Genomic DNA, 18258 nt, shown 5'->3' on the forward strand with positions numbered 1-18258 from the left:
TGAGGAAGAAAGATTAAAAGCTATTTAAACGAAATAAACAAGACAAATAACAAGAAACATTTGAAAAACGTCTGTCTCATTGCTGCGTGTGTTACTTCCTAAATTAACAATATTTCCCAACATGAGCATAATTATGCTATTTATCAGTCACATTGGTGTAAAAACAAATATTATTGTCATATAATAAGCACAAATAAAAATGTGATAAAATAGATGGTAACACTTTATTTTCACCCCTCCCCATTTATATTTGTTACAAAATACTTTATAATAACCACTGCCAAATGTCCTTATATGCTTTCAAATATTAGCTACAATTACATTATATTGTGCTATAAACCAGTAGTAGAAGTAATAAAAAATATAACTAGTATAATTAATCATTTTACTATTGCTGCTGCTACTACTTCTGATTATGGCCTATTTTTATTTTTTTTTTACCTTTTAGATTGTAGATATCTCTTGTCCCTGAATTTTTATTTATTTATTTGTTTTTTTGCCCATATCCTATCAATACTTTCATCACAATTCAAACCACAGAGGTGTAACATGTTTATGCAATGTGTCATGATTGCCACCCATGTAAATCAACAGCGGTGGCATCGGAAATGGACTGTACCAAGATGAAAAGGGAAGCTGGAGCAACCTCTGGAGGGTTTACCCCCAGAAAAATCCACATTCCCCGACCGGACAGCATCTTTACTGACATCCGATGGCAAAACGCAAACGCACCGTGTTTCGCAGTTGTCAGTGTTTGTGTTTAGTTGCCGACTGGACTTTCTGTATTGCAGTCTCTTTTGTAAACCACCCCTGCGCTGAAAACCCCGGCGCCTGAGCGTGTGGTAGTGACTGTCATCCTGCCTGGCCGCCCGGTTTTTGGAGAGAAGTTGGCGAAGGGATGTGACTGCGATGATGGCGCTGCAGCTGAAGAACGGAGATGCAACGTACTACCAGAGTCCAGAATACTGCAGAAATTATACTTCGCCCCCTGTCAGCTACGGTGACAGCAGCCATTACCTTGCCCGGTTGCCAGGTAAGGAGAGGCTTGCCATAGAGGACACCCCCCGGCTGGCAGCGGTCTTATGCGCTAATGCGCAGAGATGGAGAAAATCGACCCAGGGTCATTTGCAGATGGTACACAGCAAGATGTGGATGTTGAAATCTTTTCCTGTCATCATGATAATGTCATGTGCAGGGGTTGCAGCAGCCACCCTTCTGTTCAGCTTATACAGCATGGATGCTGCGATGCAAAATCTGAGGCTGTCGAAATACTCAAATGGTCTCCTGTAGTGTTGGAAACCTCTGTGTGTCATTCTGCAGGGAGACTCCAGGTTTGGGCTGATGTCTGGCTGTAATTTGAAACAGTGTATAGCTCCAATGCAATGTTCATATCTCTCGGGTATGTCGGTCAATCAAGTGCTGTCAGAGCAAGTGAAGAAATAGAAACTCGATCGTTGCTTCTCGCTTCACTCTGCACTGCTTGATCTGTGCAGCTGATGGTGACATGTGGCAATTCTACAGCCTTTCTTCATTGCACCTGCACGGCTGCTGCCAAAACTGGCTGCGCTCCTCGCTGGGCTTTAGGCCGTGCATGTGTCATCGTCTTGTACCCAGATGACCAACATGAGACCAGAGCACTTGTCCTTAAACTTCATTCAGATTTCAGGTTTTGTCGTGGTAACAATGACATAATAAGTCACCACATATTATTGCAGTTAATAGGGTAAATTCATATGATGCAGTAAAAGTAATGGATCAATGATTGAAAAAATACTAGAACCTTTTCATAATAGTAGCATACATAAATAATTTAATTTAAAAACATACTTAGCTGAATTAAGCTCCTGAAATGTGAGCACTTGTTTGCCTTTCTTTCTTTCTTTCTTTCTTTCTTTCTTTCTATCATTAAACCCTTTGGTACTACTGCAGTGTTTAACTTTTAGCCAACAAAAACAATTTTAAGAAAACACTTGTCAATATTTCTGGCTCCTTTAATGTTTAATCACTTTATTAAACTAACTAAATAAAAAGAAATATGATTGCAGCTTTAAATGTTTACCTGCTTGTTTCCCAACAAAATGAAGCTCAGTGTCTGCTGGTTGTTTCCTATAAGGAGGAGTGGATACTTACTAATCAATATAGTAATGTCAGCCTAATGCATAGGCCAGGTCACCTGTGCTCAGGGACTTCTAAGGAAAATTATTAAAGGACAGCTCCATTAAAAGTGAAAGCAAGGGTTTACTGTAACGGTACAGTAAGTAAATTGCAAAGTACAGAAAACATATTTGGTCTTTGCTGCTTTCTGCGCTTGTCCACTGCCCAGTGAAGCAGATGGAGTAAGTGCAGGAGGCATGTTCTCTCCATAATTGATGTGACACATCAGAGAAAGGCAAGAGAAACTCTAGAGAAAATGCACACTTGGCCTATTTACAGATTCTCAGTGGAAGCCATTAGGCTCCAGGACAGTTTTTTGTGGCTTGGTTCCTTAACAAGAAAAAAATTTGACACATGATAAACTAACGACTAATTTCTGGGGTAGCATCAAGTAAGTCATTCGTTTTTACTTGCTGCTATCTTTAGGTATGATTTTGACTTGCGAAGGTGATTGAGTTGTCTCCAACACCTCAAATGCAAACATATATATATATATTTGACTTTGCAGAAAGTCTCAAAGCTATGAACGTGTATGTGTGGCATCTCTGTAAACTGCACTTGTATGCCTGGATGTAGGTCTCTGAGGATGGAGGAAACTGACCTTGGCCTATCCTTTAAAACTATGGAGAGGTAACAACCAAAATAAAAGAACATATAACCCACTTTAGTTCCCTGACACATTTATTCTTATATGTCAAAGAAGACCAGTGTGTGTGTGTGTGTGTATATATATATTTACCAGTCTTAATTTTAGCTCTTGTTTTAGTGAATAATGGTGAATACATATATTTTTTCTTCAATAATAAGGGCACATTCTGCTCTCCATGCTGCAACCTAGTCAGAAAAAGATAATTAGTAGTTTGGGCCGTAAGTGCAAAATTTCTTCCTCAGCTTAGCATGTAGTGATCTGTCATTGGTCACAGTGAACATTTTGATTGGGAACACAAACTAAGGAGAAATGTAAACAAGTAGTTTTATTGTGATTAATGGGCATTAATTGCCAGTCCTTGTCAGCTGAAATTGCACAAGAAGTCATTGGCAAAAAATCATTATCTCATTAGTATAAAAACACATTTGCTGTGCAGATTTCAACATGTACTATAATGATGGAGCTGTAGAAGTGAACGGCTTCGAATCAGCAGTGTTACCCCATCAGACAGTGAGCAATACAGACAAAGTACAGTAAGAATGGAGTTAAGGCCGATTGAAGGAGGAAATGGAAAATACTATGGACACAGTGTTGGGAAACAATTCACAGATACATCTAAGTTTATGGTAACTGATATACCATAAATGCACATGTAAGTAAATAGTTCTATCTATTGTGTTGGAGCATAATTTGTTCTCTGAATATAGAACATATCACAAAATGGTCAGTTGTCGTGCTGTGCAGCCTGTCTCAGTCCAGGTCCTCGTGAGGCTGCTGCCAATAGATGATATGAAGTAATATTTGTGGAACTTAATTGGTGGATCTGGTTCTGGATGGTGTTAAATATTGATTGCTGTGCCATGGGACTTTTTTATGTTAGTCTTATGGAACACCAGCTGTTAAAAGAGGAAGAGTTAAAGCAAACATTTACTTAAAAATTGATGTCTTCATTTTTGGTATTAAAGCTGTTCTGCTGTTTGCACACTGCATGTGTGATTCTTTTTGTTGGCATTTTCTGCTGATGAAGCTTAAGGTTCTATAACAACAGCTTTACCTTGTCCACTTATTGCTAACCCAGTAGCAACAAATAAATGACTGCTGCAGCTCCTAAAACGAGTCAGCGAATATTACATAAAAAGGAGCACTCAGGAACAGTAAATGTAAAAGCTTTCATGAGTAATCCATGGTAAAATCACACATAATGTCAAAAAAAGTACTAAAATATTTATTTAAATGAAATTATGTATTAAAATGAAAATATCACAGATTATTACTTTACTAGTGCATAGGCAACACATCCTGCTCTGCTATCTTTCTAAGTCCCATCTTACAGTTGACAGGACTAATGTACGTTCAGTGTCTTGTCCAGCATACTTTTCCCCTGAGGTCAGCCAGGCCAGGTGACAAACAGGCAGCTCGACAGTCTGGACAGACAGACTGACAGAGAGCAGCAGTCGGAAACACAAACACCCTAGGGTGCTATTTTGAGTCTCTGAATCATTGCCATAGGATATCTGATTGGATTCCAGATGAAAGCTTCCAGCACAGACAGCTGTTGGCCTATTACTGACCTGACAATACATGCACTTATTTACACACACATGCACAAATTGGCATATTAGAGCAGAACAAACAAACACACACAAATCAGCACCATGACATTGCTGGTCTCATGTGCTTTCTATCTGTTTTCATATGTACACCCAGGCATGTATGCACAGACACGTGCACACACACACACACACACACACACTATCAGTTGTGCAGTTAAGCTTTAGGCTGTGATCTCTTCTGGTCAGAGAAGTTTTAGGAATTTATTGTCACTGTCTATGTTTGTGTGCACAAATATAGATATATACTTAGTGTCCCATATGCATGACCGCAGGCTCTGCAAGCTCAGCCTAATCATTCTGATGCCCACTTGAGTGTGAAGCTCCTCTGTCCCAGAATGTGTTTCCATTAGCCATGTCTTTACATCTCTCCTGGTTCAGGGCTACAGGTAGTAAATGCCTTCTATTAGTATTAGAGTGTACATCAGCCACTGATTTTTCACAAAGTTTTAGATCCATTTGATTATCTACCAATAGACAATATCTACCTAAATTGAATCCAATGGAAACCACATATTTTTAATTTGTTTTTGTGTATCTTAAGTCTGAGCAATATGGTTTTGTTTGGGGTTCTGTCTGTATTGTGCTATATTCCAGAACATGTCCCTCTTGACATATTTGCTTCACTGTAGAGTATATGACATTTTTGGATGCTCCCAAAATATTTTTCTTTTATTTTCTGACATTTGAACTGAATTTGAAAGGTACTTGGCAGAACATATCCTCTTACAAAACCCAAAACACCCATTCTCCAATGTGTATTTTGATGCCAGCCAAGATCAAGAATAATTCAGAATAACAGTGGCAGTGTTTCTGAGCAGCAAACGATAAATAATGTTAAAATGCTGATGTTTAGTTGATATATTGTTTACCAGAATAGTTAGGGTTAGTATGCAAACATTTGCTAATTAATACTAAATTAATACTAAACTATATAATACTAAAGAATTGAGACTATTGGCAGTGTCATTAGTTTCACTGGCATTTGGGTACAAACAAAACTACTGAACACATTGAAATGACACTAGAGGAAAAGTCAGTCGAGCACCAGTGTTATTACAAACTATTCCAAGGGGAACATCAATGTCTGAACCACATATTATGGCAATCCACCTAATACTTCTTTACAAATATACTTTAATCCACATGTCATGGTGGTGGTAGGAGAAAAGCCGGGGGGTTGCCAAATATTTGATTTTGGAACTTTAATAGGCTGGTGACACTTTATGAAAAACCATGAGATCATAAAAGTAGTAGGCATTGTTTTGAGTCTAGTAGTATTCATGTATATAGTAGTGAAAAGACGAGACCTAAAGCAAAATATAAAGAGTGAGGAATTTGAAAGGAGTGTCTTTGATTTGTAAATGTCTAAAAGTCCATTCCCTCTGATGTCCACAGGCCCAGAGACCATGTTGAAGCCTCCTCTGAGTCTCTTCAGCCATTCCCAGCAGCCGTTCCACCATATGGACTCTCTGCACCAGCTAGGACCTCCACCTATGGCACCTACACAGCCTCTCGGCCCACCACCCATTGCCTCTGCCCAGGCAATTGGGCCCCCAACTATAGCTCCCACCCAGGCTCTAGGACCCCCTCCCATAAATGCTACTCACACATTAAGGCCTCCCACCATCACTCAACCACACACATTAGGCCCACCTCCAATGGCCCCGGTTCAGACACTGGGGCCTCCACCAATGGCACATACCTTGGTTCCCCCACCTGTAGATCATACACAAGCAATAGTGCCTCCAACCGTGGACCTCACCCAATCACTGGGGCCTCCGCCTCTAAGCCCTGCCCAAACACTGGTGCCCCCACCTGTAGTGGTGCCCGCAGCTGGTCGATTTCCCCTCCCTCCCAGCCCCCTGTCCTCCCCACCTGCTCCAGGCCCAGACCCTTCACACCTGCCCCCAAGGCCCCCAATATCAGCCCTCATCCCAGCCCCGGTGTCCAGCCTCATTCCAGGTTCGCTTCCAGGTCAGGCAGCGCCAGCCAGCGAGCATTCCCGGGATGAGGGGTCTCTGGTGGGAATGGAGGAGCAGGAGGACTCTCTGGGTCTGGAGGAACTGTGTAAACCGCTCTACTGTAAACTCTGTAATGTTACTCTCAACTCTGCTCAGCAGGCCCAGGCTCACTACCAGGTCAGTAAAATTCACATTCACATACGGTATATAGAGCAAATGTTAAATATTAAAATACATAATAAAACACAATTTTTTCTCTTCATCTGTCTGTCTAGGGAAAGAACCACAATAAGAAGTTAAGAAATTTCTACGCTGGCTGTCAACAGCCTCCGGCCATCAGGATCCCAGAAGTCTTTGAAGTGACTGGCCAGACAGCCCCCAGCTCAGGATCGAACGACAGTGACGGGGGCAGGCAGGTCAGGTTCAAACCTAGCAAATCAGCACCAGCCTACAGCACCTAGGCTGCAGTTTTAGATGAGGAGGTGGGTGTAGTGTTGCAGAAGTGACTAGTCCTCTGACAGAGGTAATTAGTCTCTGTGGAGGTGGCTGGGAACTGCAGGGTCACTCTGTTTCATTTGAAAAGTGGAAACTCACATAGTCCACTCAACATTTAACAAATGACTGCCTCTGCACAAGAAAATACCTCCTGCCTCTGCATCAGAATGTCTCTTCTCAGGGCTGCCAAGAATCAAATTTGATTAAACCATATTCTCTACAAGTGAACACGGATTTTGAAAGATTAGAAGCACAAAAAGAAAAGGGCAAGCTAAATTAAATAAGTTTGGCCAGAATATCTAATTACTATGAAAAGATGTAATTAAATTACTGTATTGTATGTAGCATTCTCTCAGAGTTTTAAGGGTTTACAGTACTGAAGTACTTTGACTACACTTGTGTGCCTGTCGTTGTTGTTCACTTATGGGCTTAAATAAAATAAAAGTGTCAACTAAAGAAATGATATAATTGTAAAACACACACTACTGGAAGTTGCATATGACTGAATATATCTAATGGACCTCAAAAATGTAATAGGCAACATACTGTAACCTTTAAGTTTCTTATTAATTATTTTAAAAATGTCAAACTAAATGTCACACTAAGAACTAATATCTATCATTAATGTCTATTTTCTGTTGAAAATCTGTAGTTGTTTTGTAAAGAATTCTTTTGTCTCCCATTGTAACTCCAATTTTCAGTTTACTCTCAAACTCCTCTCACCACAAACACTGCATTGCATTGTCCTGTGTCTGCAGGCGCTGTATAAGGGGGCGACCCGGGTCATCTTGGCCACAGAGAATGACTATTGTAAACTGTGTGATGCCTCATTCAGCTCGCCGGCAGTTGCACAGGCCCACTACCAGGGCAAGAACCACGCCAAGAAACTGCGGCTTGCTGAGGCCCAGCAGAACTCCAGTAACATGTAGGTTTGGTAAAGAAATTTACCAAAGTTATAACTCATTATAAGTAACTCAGAAAAATATGAGGTCTTTGATTTTATTGACTTGATCAAGTCAAATTCAAGTTGCAATCTAAGACAAAGCAGTTAGTTTTGGTTTGAATTAAGTTGAATTAAGCAGCCAACTAGCCATGCTGATAGTACGTAAGAGAATAAAGTTAATACCTGTATGTTTTCTTCACCTTTTACAGGGAAGGAGGCAATGAAACAGCCCCAAGAAGAAACAGGAAAGACGGCAGTGAGTACAGGCTGGTGAAAAACCGCCGCAGCCCACAGCTACCTGCTTCCATGCCAGGTAAAATATTGAACACACCTGAAAACTAAAAGTCGAGCGATAAATGTGTCCATTTGTCTGTATCTAATAGACATTTACTTAAGAAAGAAACAATATTGTATGAAGCTAGATGAAACACCGAGGCACTCACTGCCATACACTGCTGTGATTTATGACCTATTTTCAAATAAAAAGTCATTTGTATGTGTAGGTGCACACACATCAACCCAACAGCACCAGCTACATTTATGCAGCCGACAACCCAACAACAAACAACCACATTTCAGGCCAGTTTTAGCCATCAAAACAACAATAAAGTCATATCAGAGAGCTGGGGCAGAGAGACAATCAGCAGCTAGCTTTCATTGCTACACTCCAGCACTTCCTTTGCACGGACATCTAAATGGTCCAGCAGTCCATGGTGAAACTGTGCAGCGCGGTGAGGAACTACACAAGAATTTAGTCTCTAGTCACTCAGACTTTAACTCAGTTTAAAATGTGATATAACCCCCACTCCATTTACAACCTCCACACATATTATAAGCTATTATAATAATATATAAGCTATTCTCAACTCCAGTAGCTAAGTGAGCTGTTATCAAAGCCTTTGGAGCACAGACAGAAAAAACGTTAGGAACTGTTCTGCCATTTACTGACATACACTAAAAACCACTAAACACACTCTAAAACTTCATTGACTTGACCTCACATATGCAACATTTGTACTGGTAAAAAAAAAAAAACAGCTTATTATTATTATTTATTTGACCCTTTAATGGCTTGTTTGAGTTCACTGCACCAATCTCTAAGAAATGACCAAGATATGGGCTTTATCACATTTTTACAGGTTTTGGAGAAGTTACTCATCATTTCCTCTGAGGCTTTATAAAAACTGATAAAAACTGCAGCAGTGTATTATTGGCTGCACGCGTTTGCCTGTGTTTAATTTGGCCTCAATTCTGGCAGATAACTGCTAGATTTTTGCAGATGCAGCGTTTTTGGCTGAAAGCATACTTTGACTTACTGTACCATGTTTTCTGTGTTTGCGTGCATGTCTGTGGTTGTTTGTGTGTGTGTGTGTGTGTGTGTGTAAACAGATACAGAGGCGGTAACATCAGACCTTCTACTGACGTCAAGCAGCCATCTCTTTCTTGCCTTTTTACTCCATCTCTATTTTTCCACAGACAAAAGCAGTAGAACCTCTGCTCACTATAACACATGATGAATCATACAGTAGAAAAAATCTCTTCTCCCTCTAACACACACAACATTCTGCTGATTTAATCAGCTGTCTTGATGGACAAAGCCCAGAATAGCTGCACTCTCTGTGGTTGCCTTCTCACTGTGTTTTTATCTTTCTCTCTATCGCCTTCTCGTTTACCTGCTGTGTTAACACACACACACACACACACACACACACACACACACACACACACACACACACACACAAGCAGCACTCCTATTGTGATCCCAGACAGGTTTGTCCTGTGTTTTTATGCATATTTTTTCCACACGTCAATAACATATGACTTTATGATTGAAATATGGCAATGGGTGAACCTACAGATTTTATGTGTAAAATATTCATGATAAAATGATTAAAGCATTTTAATAATGAATTAATTGTGTAGGTCATTTATCAAGCAACAGATTAAGCACAGTCAGGATAGCAGCTCTGTGAGGCTGCACAGCTGAATTTTGAGCTAAATTCAGCTAAAGTCAGATGTTCATGATGACAACACTAACTTCTGTTAATTAGCACTTAACACAATTGACTTGATGGAAATGTCTTTTATTGGTCATAAATGAGAGATTCAATTTTTGAGCTGGTTATAGAGGGATAGTCAACAAACAGCAGGGTTCCCTGTTGTCCCATGCAGTCCCAATCATAAATAACCAACAGTAAAACAATAAAAACACCATATTAGGCAAAATTATTTTGCATATGTTGGTTATAAGTTTGTACTTAATAAGATGTGAGCCTGATGATGGTGGTGATGGAGGCAAAGTTAGAAGAACACAAACATTAATAGGATTCAGAATCAATCTGCTATAAATTGGCCTCAACTACGATGAACTTTTTCTCACCTGCCGACCATGTCTCCTTTTGTTCTCTCTCCAGGACCATACTACAACCCTAGACCAAGGCAACGGATCCCCAGAGACTTGGCCATGTGCGTGACTCCCAGTGGACAGTTCTACTGCTCCATGTGCAACTGCGGAGCAGAGCAGGAGACGGACTTCAGGCAGCATCTGGAGAGCAAGCAGCACAAAGCTAAAATGTCAGAGTTGCGATATCGCCATGAGATGGAGAACCTCGGCTACAGCTAAGAGACATGAGGGGGGAAGGGGGAAGAGAAAAGACAGAAGGACAGAACAGATGGAGAGACAGTCCAAGACCAAAGTACAGGAAAGCAAATAGTAGTAGAAGTATATTCCAAATGACCTCCAGATTTTGTTGCAGTTCATTTGATATTTGGATCAAACACCTAAATCTCAGCCATATGAATCATCTCAGTGGATTTTATGATTAGCTTGATCTGAGTCTTACTCTTATTTTGAAATTCAGCCTGTAGAAACAAAGCAGGCTGCAGAGAATAGGAACTATAGATTTAAGAAAACTGTGGCGCTTTGCTACACAACTTTTACGATGTAAAAAAAGTCTATTTTTGGGCACTTCACATTCTTGACCCACCACCCTTTGGTACAGTATGGAGCGGTAGGTAAGGAGCGGAGTGGGTTTCATTCTGACTCAGGATACAGGTAGAAGCAAATGAATTGCAAATACATCTTGAGCTTTTGAGAGGGCTAGTGGTACAGAAAACCATTGGGTCAAGAAAGGTACAAGAAAACACATCGAGGTTTGAACCACTCAGAAAATGAAATGGTGGGAAAATTGTCGGTGGAAGTAAAAGGAAGGAGACAATAATAGAGGTCAAAACATATTTCATCCTTGTAATCATTACCAAGGACAAAATTTTGGTGTGAAATGTATTTTTCAATTTTTTTGTGTGAATTATCGCTACAGGTATTTTTTACAGGCCCTGCAGCAGGGACTTTAGGGCCACTTAGGGCCACACAGGTCACAAATGAATAAATTCAACATCTTTGAATATCACTATCACCAAATTCAACATCATAATCACCTATTTCAAAAACAAAGCACAATAAACATCATCTAGTAGAAACAGTGTCTGTCAGCCTTAGCTGGCATTTCACCAGTCCTTTGGTGTGTTATTAGGCTAAAGGCTAAGCCCTGGCTGGCCTTGCTTGTGCCTTTAGTGGGAATAAGGCTAAAGAGGAAGCTTTAGCTAGCCATCTGGCAATATAGTAGAAACAAATTTACAGTATTGATTGGGTTTTTCTATATTCTATTATGTCTCTTATTGTAATGAGTTCCCATAAATGTGATGTAAATATTCTCAAATTATAAAGCTAGTATAATATACACAAATACTATTAATTCTTTGGTTAATGTTAGTCTAGCATATATTGTAAATATTTAGAAGCTATTTAATAATTATCAGGAATCTTGTGCAGTGTAGGTGTGCACTGACTGAATGTCTACCTATCAGCACTGTATGTGTGTGAATTTTATTGTAGGCCCTATAGACCCCTTTGGGTAGTACTTTTGTTCATTTGTAAAGTAACTCTGGTGCCATCAATCTGCAGTGAGAAGCGGCTGGAGTCGTCATTTTGACTGTGCAGGAGGACCACATGCCAAGAGAAAATATTTAAGTCTAAACTTCTAATTAGTTTCCAAATTGCAAATGAACATGTGCAGAGCTTGTGGATGTGTCTGGTTTTAAGACATATCATTTAATTCTCCCAATCAGCCTTGATTCCCAGAGGGGATGTAACCAGGCTTTCCTGCAGTGTGAAATGGTTGCAGAGGAGTGTTATGGATTTTGTCTGCAGACCTCTTTGTTTTTTCTTTTTTACCCAGGATGATCCTGGGCTCCAGAAAAGTTATCAGTTATCATGTGCAAGGAAAATAGATACTGTTTCTGTTTATTTGCGTTTTCAGTCCAGTTCAGTGTCGCTGAGCTAAACATAGTGCTTTAACAAATGCATTTGAAGATAATGACAGGGTCAAAGAACTCTACATCTGTATGTCTAAAACACAAAAGTCTTTTCTTTTAAATATTTATTTCCAGAATGATTATGCTTTAATGGTTTGTTTTGCCTCAGAAAGTCATTCTATGTGGCAGTTAACAGGGTTTTCCACCTAAATTCTCAGATGCCAACATGTTTCACCTGCACAGTGTAGGAAGATTAGTGTCAGTCTGTTATTCAAAAGAGGAGGAATTTTCCGGTTTCAGTTTAAATCTGCTTTTTCTGCAGAGCAGCAGTGCACAAACACATACACACACACTTCCTTCTAATTCAATCAGTCAAAAGCCTGATTGGGTTGGAAAGTGAAAGGAACCTCCCGGCTTTCTCTCTGGGTGGTTTTATTAGCTGTGGGGAGAGGCAGCTGTTCACATCTGACATTTGTCTCTAGAGCACAAACACACACAGGGACACTCAGGAGAATAGCACTGTGAGGACAAAGTACTGTGGTGTTTAGGGATTTAAACATGAGAGACAGGGAGAGAGGAAGAAGCAAATAAAGCATTCTTCTTTTCCTTTGGGCTGCTCCCTTCAGGGGTCGCCACAGCGAATCATCTGCCTCCATTTAACTCTATCCTCTGTATCCTCCTCACCCACACCAACTATCCTCATGTCCTCCTTCACTACATCCAAGAACCTCCTCTTTGGTCTTCCTCTAGGCCTCCTTCCTGGCAGCTCTAACCTCAGCATCCTTTTACCAATGTATTCACTGTCCCTCCTCTGAACATGTCCAAACCATCTCAGTCTGGCTTCCCTGGCTTTTTCTCCAAACCATCTAACATGAGCTGTCCCTCTGATGTCCTCATTCCTGATCCTATCCATCCTCGTCACTCCCAGAGAGAACCTCAACATCTTCAGCTCTGCTACCTCCAGCTCTGCCTCCTGTCTTTGTCTCAGTGCCACTGTCTCTAAACCAGACAACATCGCTGGTCTCACCACTGTCTTGTCCACCTTTCCTTTCATTCTTGCTGACACTCTTTTGTCCCACATCACACCTGACACTTTCCTCCACCTGTTCCAACCTGCTTGCACACGTCTCTTCACTTCTTTCCCACACTCTCAAAGCATAGATAAATAAAATGCTAGGCTGTTTGTTAGTCCACTGTGCTGTACAGTTTAGTCACACAGAGCGAAGAGGAGCTGATGGAAGCAGAGCTGTAACCAAAGCTGTGGGTGAGACGCAGCTATAGTTGAGGAGTTCGTCACATTAGATGTCTGATAATAGCTCTCCTCCTCCTCCTAGAAATAACACGCTTTGTCTTACATGAAAGCACTGGTACTTTGGCTTTTTATTATGTTGACAGGCTCTTGGTTTTATAACAAGAGTCACACACCACTGCACCTACCGAACACCTTCATCAGTAGCATGAAATACTAAACTGCAAGGGAATGGAGGAAAGGAGGAGAATGGAGGAAACTAACAGGCTCCTACAGGCCTAAAGAGAAGCCATTTCTTCGTATGTGGAGCCTCTTGAGAAGCTGTCTCCCAAGCTTTTCGTCTTATGACTCATGTAGCAACATCTACTTGAGAGACCTTATCACAGGTTATATAACCTTAGTGTGGACATTAGTTATGAGCAGCTCAGCTAGTGACTGATGTCTCCTTGTCAAATTCGTATGGCTGGATTAGAATAGGCAACTGCCACTGGGCCCCATCAGTCTTTGTGCCACAAAGCAATAAAACCTGGGCTGCATTCCCAGCCAGGCAAAGTGCGCAGCTGACTCTGGGCTCCAGACCACTGGGATCCCCCAGAGTCCCATGTCCTGTAGAGCCCATGTGTCAAAATCTAATGTTAAGACCTCCATTTGTCTTTCTGAATCTGTGGACAAATAATAGGCCTATAGCTGTCCAGTGCTTAATGGGAAATTGGTGGAGGGTCTATAGGGGACCAATAACAAATTTTTGCCATGGGGCCTCCTAATGGGTTAGCTCATCACAGTATTTGAAGACTTCAGAGGCCCTTAATCATCTGAAATGATCAAACGTTTCAGTGGACCTTGTTCATTTGAAAGAGCTCAGGACTTTAATAGCCTGAAACCTGTCAAACCACAGGTAAACAGCTATTTTTGTACATGACTCTTATTGTTGCAGTGAGACAGTATTTTGCATCTAAAGAGCGTCAGTGGTCACACAAATGTTTCAAGCAGTCAAAAACAAAAAAATCAAGGAAGCACTGTGGAAAATAAAGGCATCGACATGAACTTACAGCCTGTAACTGCTACTGAATTAATACCTATTAAGAACCGTTCAGTTGTTTGTTCTGGTAATATGTTTAAATAGTTCAAACACCCAGAGTATGGTTTGTTTGTTTTGTTCTGTGTTTACTTCTTTAAGACTATAATGGTTGGTAACTATAACATACTGATAATTATGAATTATTATTTCACTAACAACCACTGCTGTTGTCTGAACGCACCATAAACTATTAGTTGAATTTTAGTTTTTTGTTGTAAATGACAGAGAAGTGTTACGTATTGCACAGTATAAATTATATACAGCATATTATTTTGTGCATGAGTAAAGTCATAACATATTAACTGTTAAGACGTTTCTATCCGTGTTGGGATGTTTTGTGAGGTTTATATGGCTGAAGTGAGCTGTAATGTGCTGGATCTACTAAAGGGCATGAGAAAGAGTCATGATTTTGCACTGAATATAAAAAGACACTGGTGTTTATAAAGAAAATGATGCTACCATATGTTGTGTGAAGACTTTGCGACCATTGTCATTCTTTGCCTCTCATTCATTTTTTTCCTAATGTTTACAAGGTGAGAAGATGTTAATGGGTGTGTATTATATTTGTGATTCTGTGTGTTTATCCATGTGTGGCACTGCTGGACTGATCAGACCTGGGTAGAAGGGCAATAATGTGAGGTTAAGCAGAAAAAAATAACAGTATAACCCAGAAGAGTTGTTCCCCTGCCTCCTTCATGATAATCATGATTAATCACCAACCTCCTCATCTAACCTGCAGCCAGTAAATAAATAGACATGTTCCCCAAAATGTCAAGATATCATTTTAGCAATGATCTTTCACTCCTGCATAGACTGTATGTGTCTTTTAAACTGCAGTTACATTGGATTTGAAAGTTCACGACATATAGAATGGGTTATGTTTGCCTCACATATACCAGCCAATGTATCCTGGTCTTCAGACTGAGTCTGTCATGTACGCTGACAGAATTCAGGGCCCCTGAGCTCCTAGCAGTGCCCCTGCAGGACAGTATAAACTAGCGTTCTCTGTGAAAACCTCAGCACACTTTCAGTGCCTCTGAAAAACGTTGCCAATATATTAATGCTGACTGACTGAATGGATGCCTGAACGAATGAAATACTGACTTCTGAGGCTGTGTGTGTTTGTGTGTGTGTGTTTTCAGACAGATGAATAAACGTGCAGATGATATTAACAACTAAACTGAGATGGTGATTATTAAAGTGAATGTGTTTCTTATGTGTCCTCTTCTACGACTAAGCTCATATCCCTCTAGGGAAAATAATGGTTCTGTTAGCTGATGCTGTTTTTGGCTCACAAGGAGAGGAGACTGTCTCTAGCCTTGTTTCCAATGACTGATAACCACGACTTTACTCATTATTCCTGTTATTACAGTTCTTGTGGCCCTGGTAGTTTCTGTGTTTGTCACTAGAGTATTTCAAGACACTTCATGAACAGATTGCCTGAAATGCAGTGTACTGGCCTCATGTTATTGGGTTTTGGTCACGAATCCACAAACTTGGATTTCCCGTCTATGGATGGTTGCTTTTATTCGTAACTATGAAATCAGTGTTTGAAATGAGTTAGGCCTCTGTGATACAGAGTAATGGATCACTGAATGTCCTATTTATTATTCAGTACTACCACTTCTGAATGAATGTACATAGGAATAAGAGTATATGTTTGTGGAGTGGAGGGTGAAATAGATACAGGGAGCCTCGATTACATGTTACACATTCATGCACACAAATTACTATTGCTGCTTATATTTCATGGGAAAGTTTTTAAATTCAATTTCAAGCTCTGAATGAAACTAGCAAATAAACAGACTCGGTTATTAATTTTCCATACTAAATGCTCAGCTGGGCAGCACCAGCTCACGGCTCAGTAAGCATCAGCTTCAAACAGACATTTGAAGTAGATGACTGACGGCTCTCTCATTCACTCAGGCGTGATGTCATCCTGTACAGCTGATTGTGCAAACACACCACAGGTCTTTCACTGCTCTTTGCTTCTGATTTGATGAGTGGAAAACATGAAGCTTGTTTGGTGTGCAGGTTTTTCTTAGCTAACCATCAAAACAACCCTATTGATGGCAGAAATGAATCATGCAGTTTCTCAAGCATATTTTATTTTGCAGTAAATCTTTAGGGAAGAAAGATGCCTGTTTAAACACACTAATAAGATGAGCAAGTACTTGAATGAACTCAGGCATTATTTTGGAGGGGCAATACACAATACAATTCTGCAATACACCACCACATGATTTAACATAATATTTAATTAATTATTTTTACTGGTGGTCATAAGGTCTGGCGGACCTGTAAGGGGAACCAAGTCTCAGAATCATCTCGGACATAGACTCAAAACAGTCACAAAGAAAAACAACCAACCGCTGGTGAAGGAAGGTGTCTCATTTTCTTGCAAATATATAAATGTTATGATGCAGCCCCTCTCTTGATCCCAAATCTTTCTGGAATTGTCAATAATATCACTCACCATAACATTTAGATTGCCAAGATGTCTTCTGTGTGTCCTGAGGCTGTGAAACCACCTAAATGAAAGATAACAAGGTGTTATTAATGTGAAAACTCACACTAGAGTCTTTCCAGACATTACATGTGAGAAAGTTTCAATAAAAGGTCTGTTGGTCTAACATCTCTCTGGCTGAGAGGCATTTCTTACAATGCCTACTTAGCCCTGAACAGTCTTTGGCACATTTGACACTAAAGACGCTCTGTATTATACACTTGCACTGTATTCTTTCTTTTAACCCAGTTTTAACTTTATTTATAGTTTGTTTTAGTCCATTTTTAAAGTTTTTTGTCTCACGTACCATCAGAGGGACTTGAAAACCACAACCACATGTCCCCCAGTCTGTCAAGGCCTATTGGTCAGCAAGGCGAACAGTTGTTTAGACACTCATGAGGAAGTGATGACCCATGTGTGGACCTGGATTTTTTTCCTGGAAGTGACACAAGAATACACACACACACACACACACACACACACACACGAGAGAGAGAGAGAGAGAACAGCAACAGAGAAGGCCAGTATTTCTTGGCTTAATATGAGAGACAGCTGTAGATTTCCCATCGTGTCTCAGACAGCCTGGGGACATGCAGCAGTGGTCTTTGTTTCACTGTTATTACAGAACTGTGGAGGAAAGGAGGGAGGTGTTTTAAAAACAGGAAGTCAATCAGTGGGTTGATGCAAAACGCCTAACAACTACCTGCAGGGTGCCCTGTGTGCATGTACTGTGAATTCTTGAGGAACACTAGTGACTCAGTCAACATTTGCTGATTTAAAAAAAACAGTTAAACCAATAAAGCCACTGTAATGACAGCCCCAGTTGGAGTTTATTTAAATATTCTACTGTATTACAGTCTGCTCTTGTCTTGTAGCTTCAAACAATACAGTAAAAAGGGTCCTGCACATCTAAAACTCCTACAGAGCAATTCATTAGATGCTAAGAGAAAATAATTTTTAAAAATCCAATATAACAGGAAAATATTTCAAAAGTGACTCTCTGTGTTCTAGAGCTGCAACAATTACAAAGCCAATTCCACAATTTGAATCTATTACTTTAATGTAAAACTATTTTAGCAGTTTCTATCCCTAAATGTTAATACATGATTTCTAAATGTAATATATTTGAGCTTTGGACCAACAGTTGTCACCCTCTACTGGTCATTACACAGTATGACAATAAGACAGAAATTACTGTAGTTGCAAGATGTTAAAATATTTTATTTCAAAATTTCTGAAAGTGAAACCAATGTGAAATCCATGTTTTTGGTGTTGCTGACCATATTTTAAAATATA

At 40.1% G+C, this 18258-nt stretch overlaps 1 protein-coding gene across 1 annotated transcript; it reads left to right on the forward strand.

Moving 5' to 3' along the window:
* Nucleotides 1-627: 627 nt before the first annotated feature.
* zmat3 (zinc finger, matrin-type 3) lies at nt 628-12811 on the forward strand. Its single transcript, XM_026323548.2, has 6 exons — nt 628-1033; nt 5812-6554; nt 6653-6793; nt 7631-7797; nt 8025-8128; nt 10230-12811. The coding sequence occupies exons 1-6, from the start codon at nt 910-912 to the stop codon at nt 10436-10438; spliced, it is 1488 nt and encodes a 495-aa protein (XP_026179333.1). The 5' UTR covers nt 628-909; the 3' UTR covers nt 10439-12811.
* Nucleotides 12812-18258: the final 5447 nt, after the last annotated feature.

This window comes from Mastacembelus armatus, chromosome 4 (assembly GCF_900324485.2).
Source record: "Mastacembelus armatus chromosome 4, fMasArm1.2, whole genome shotgun sequence".
In the NCBI taxonomy this organism is placed as follows: Eukaryota; Metazoa; Chordata; class Actinopteri; order Synbranchiformes; family Mastacembelidae; genus Mastacembelus; species Mastacembelus armatus.

Bases quoted from the DNA above. Each gene is read 5' to 3' on its own strand.
- zmat3 (XM_026323548.2), top strand. From the start codon at position 910: ATGATGGCGCTGCAGCTGAAGAACGGAGATGCAACGTACTACCAGAGT. The intron at 6,555-6,652 runs GTCAGTAAAATT...CTGTCTGTCTAG, and splicing joins AGGCCCAGGCTCACTACCAG to GGAAAGAACCACAATAAGAA. The intron at 7,798-8,024 runs GTAGGTTTGGTA...CACCTTTTACAG, and splicing joins CAGCAGAACTCCAGTAACAT to GGAAGGAGGCAATGAAACAG.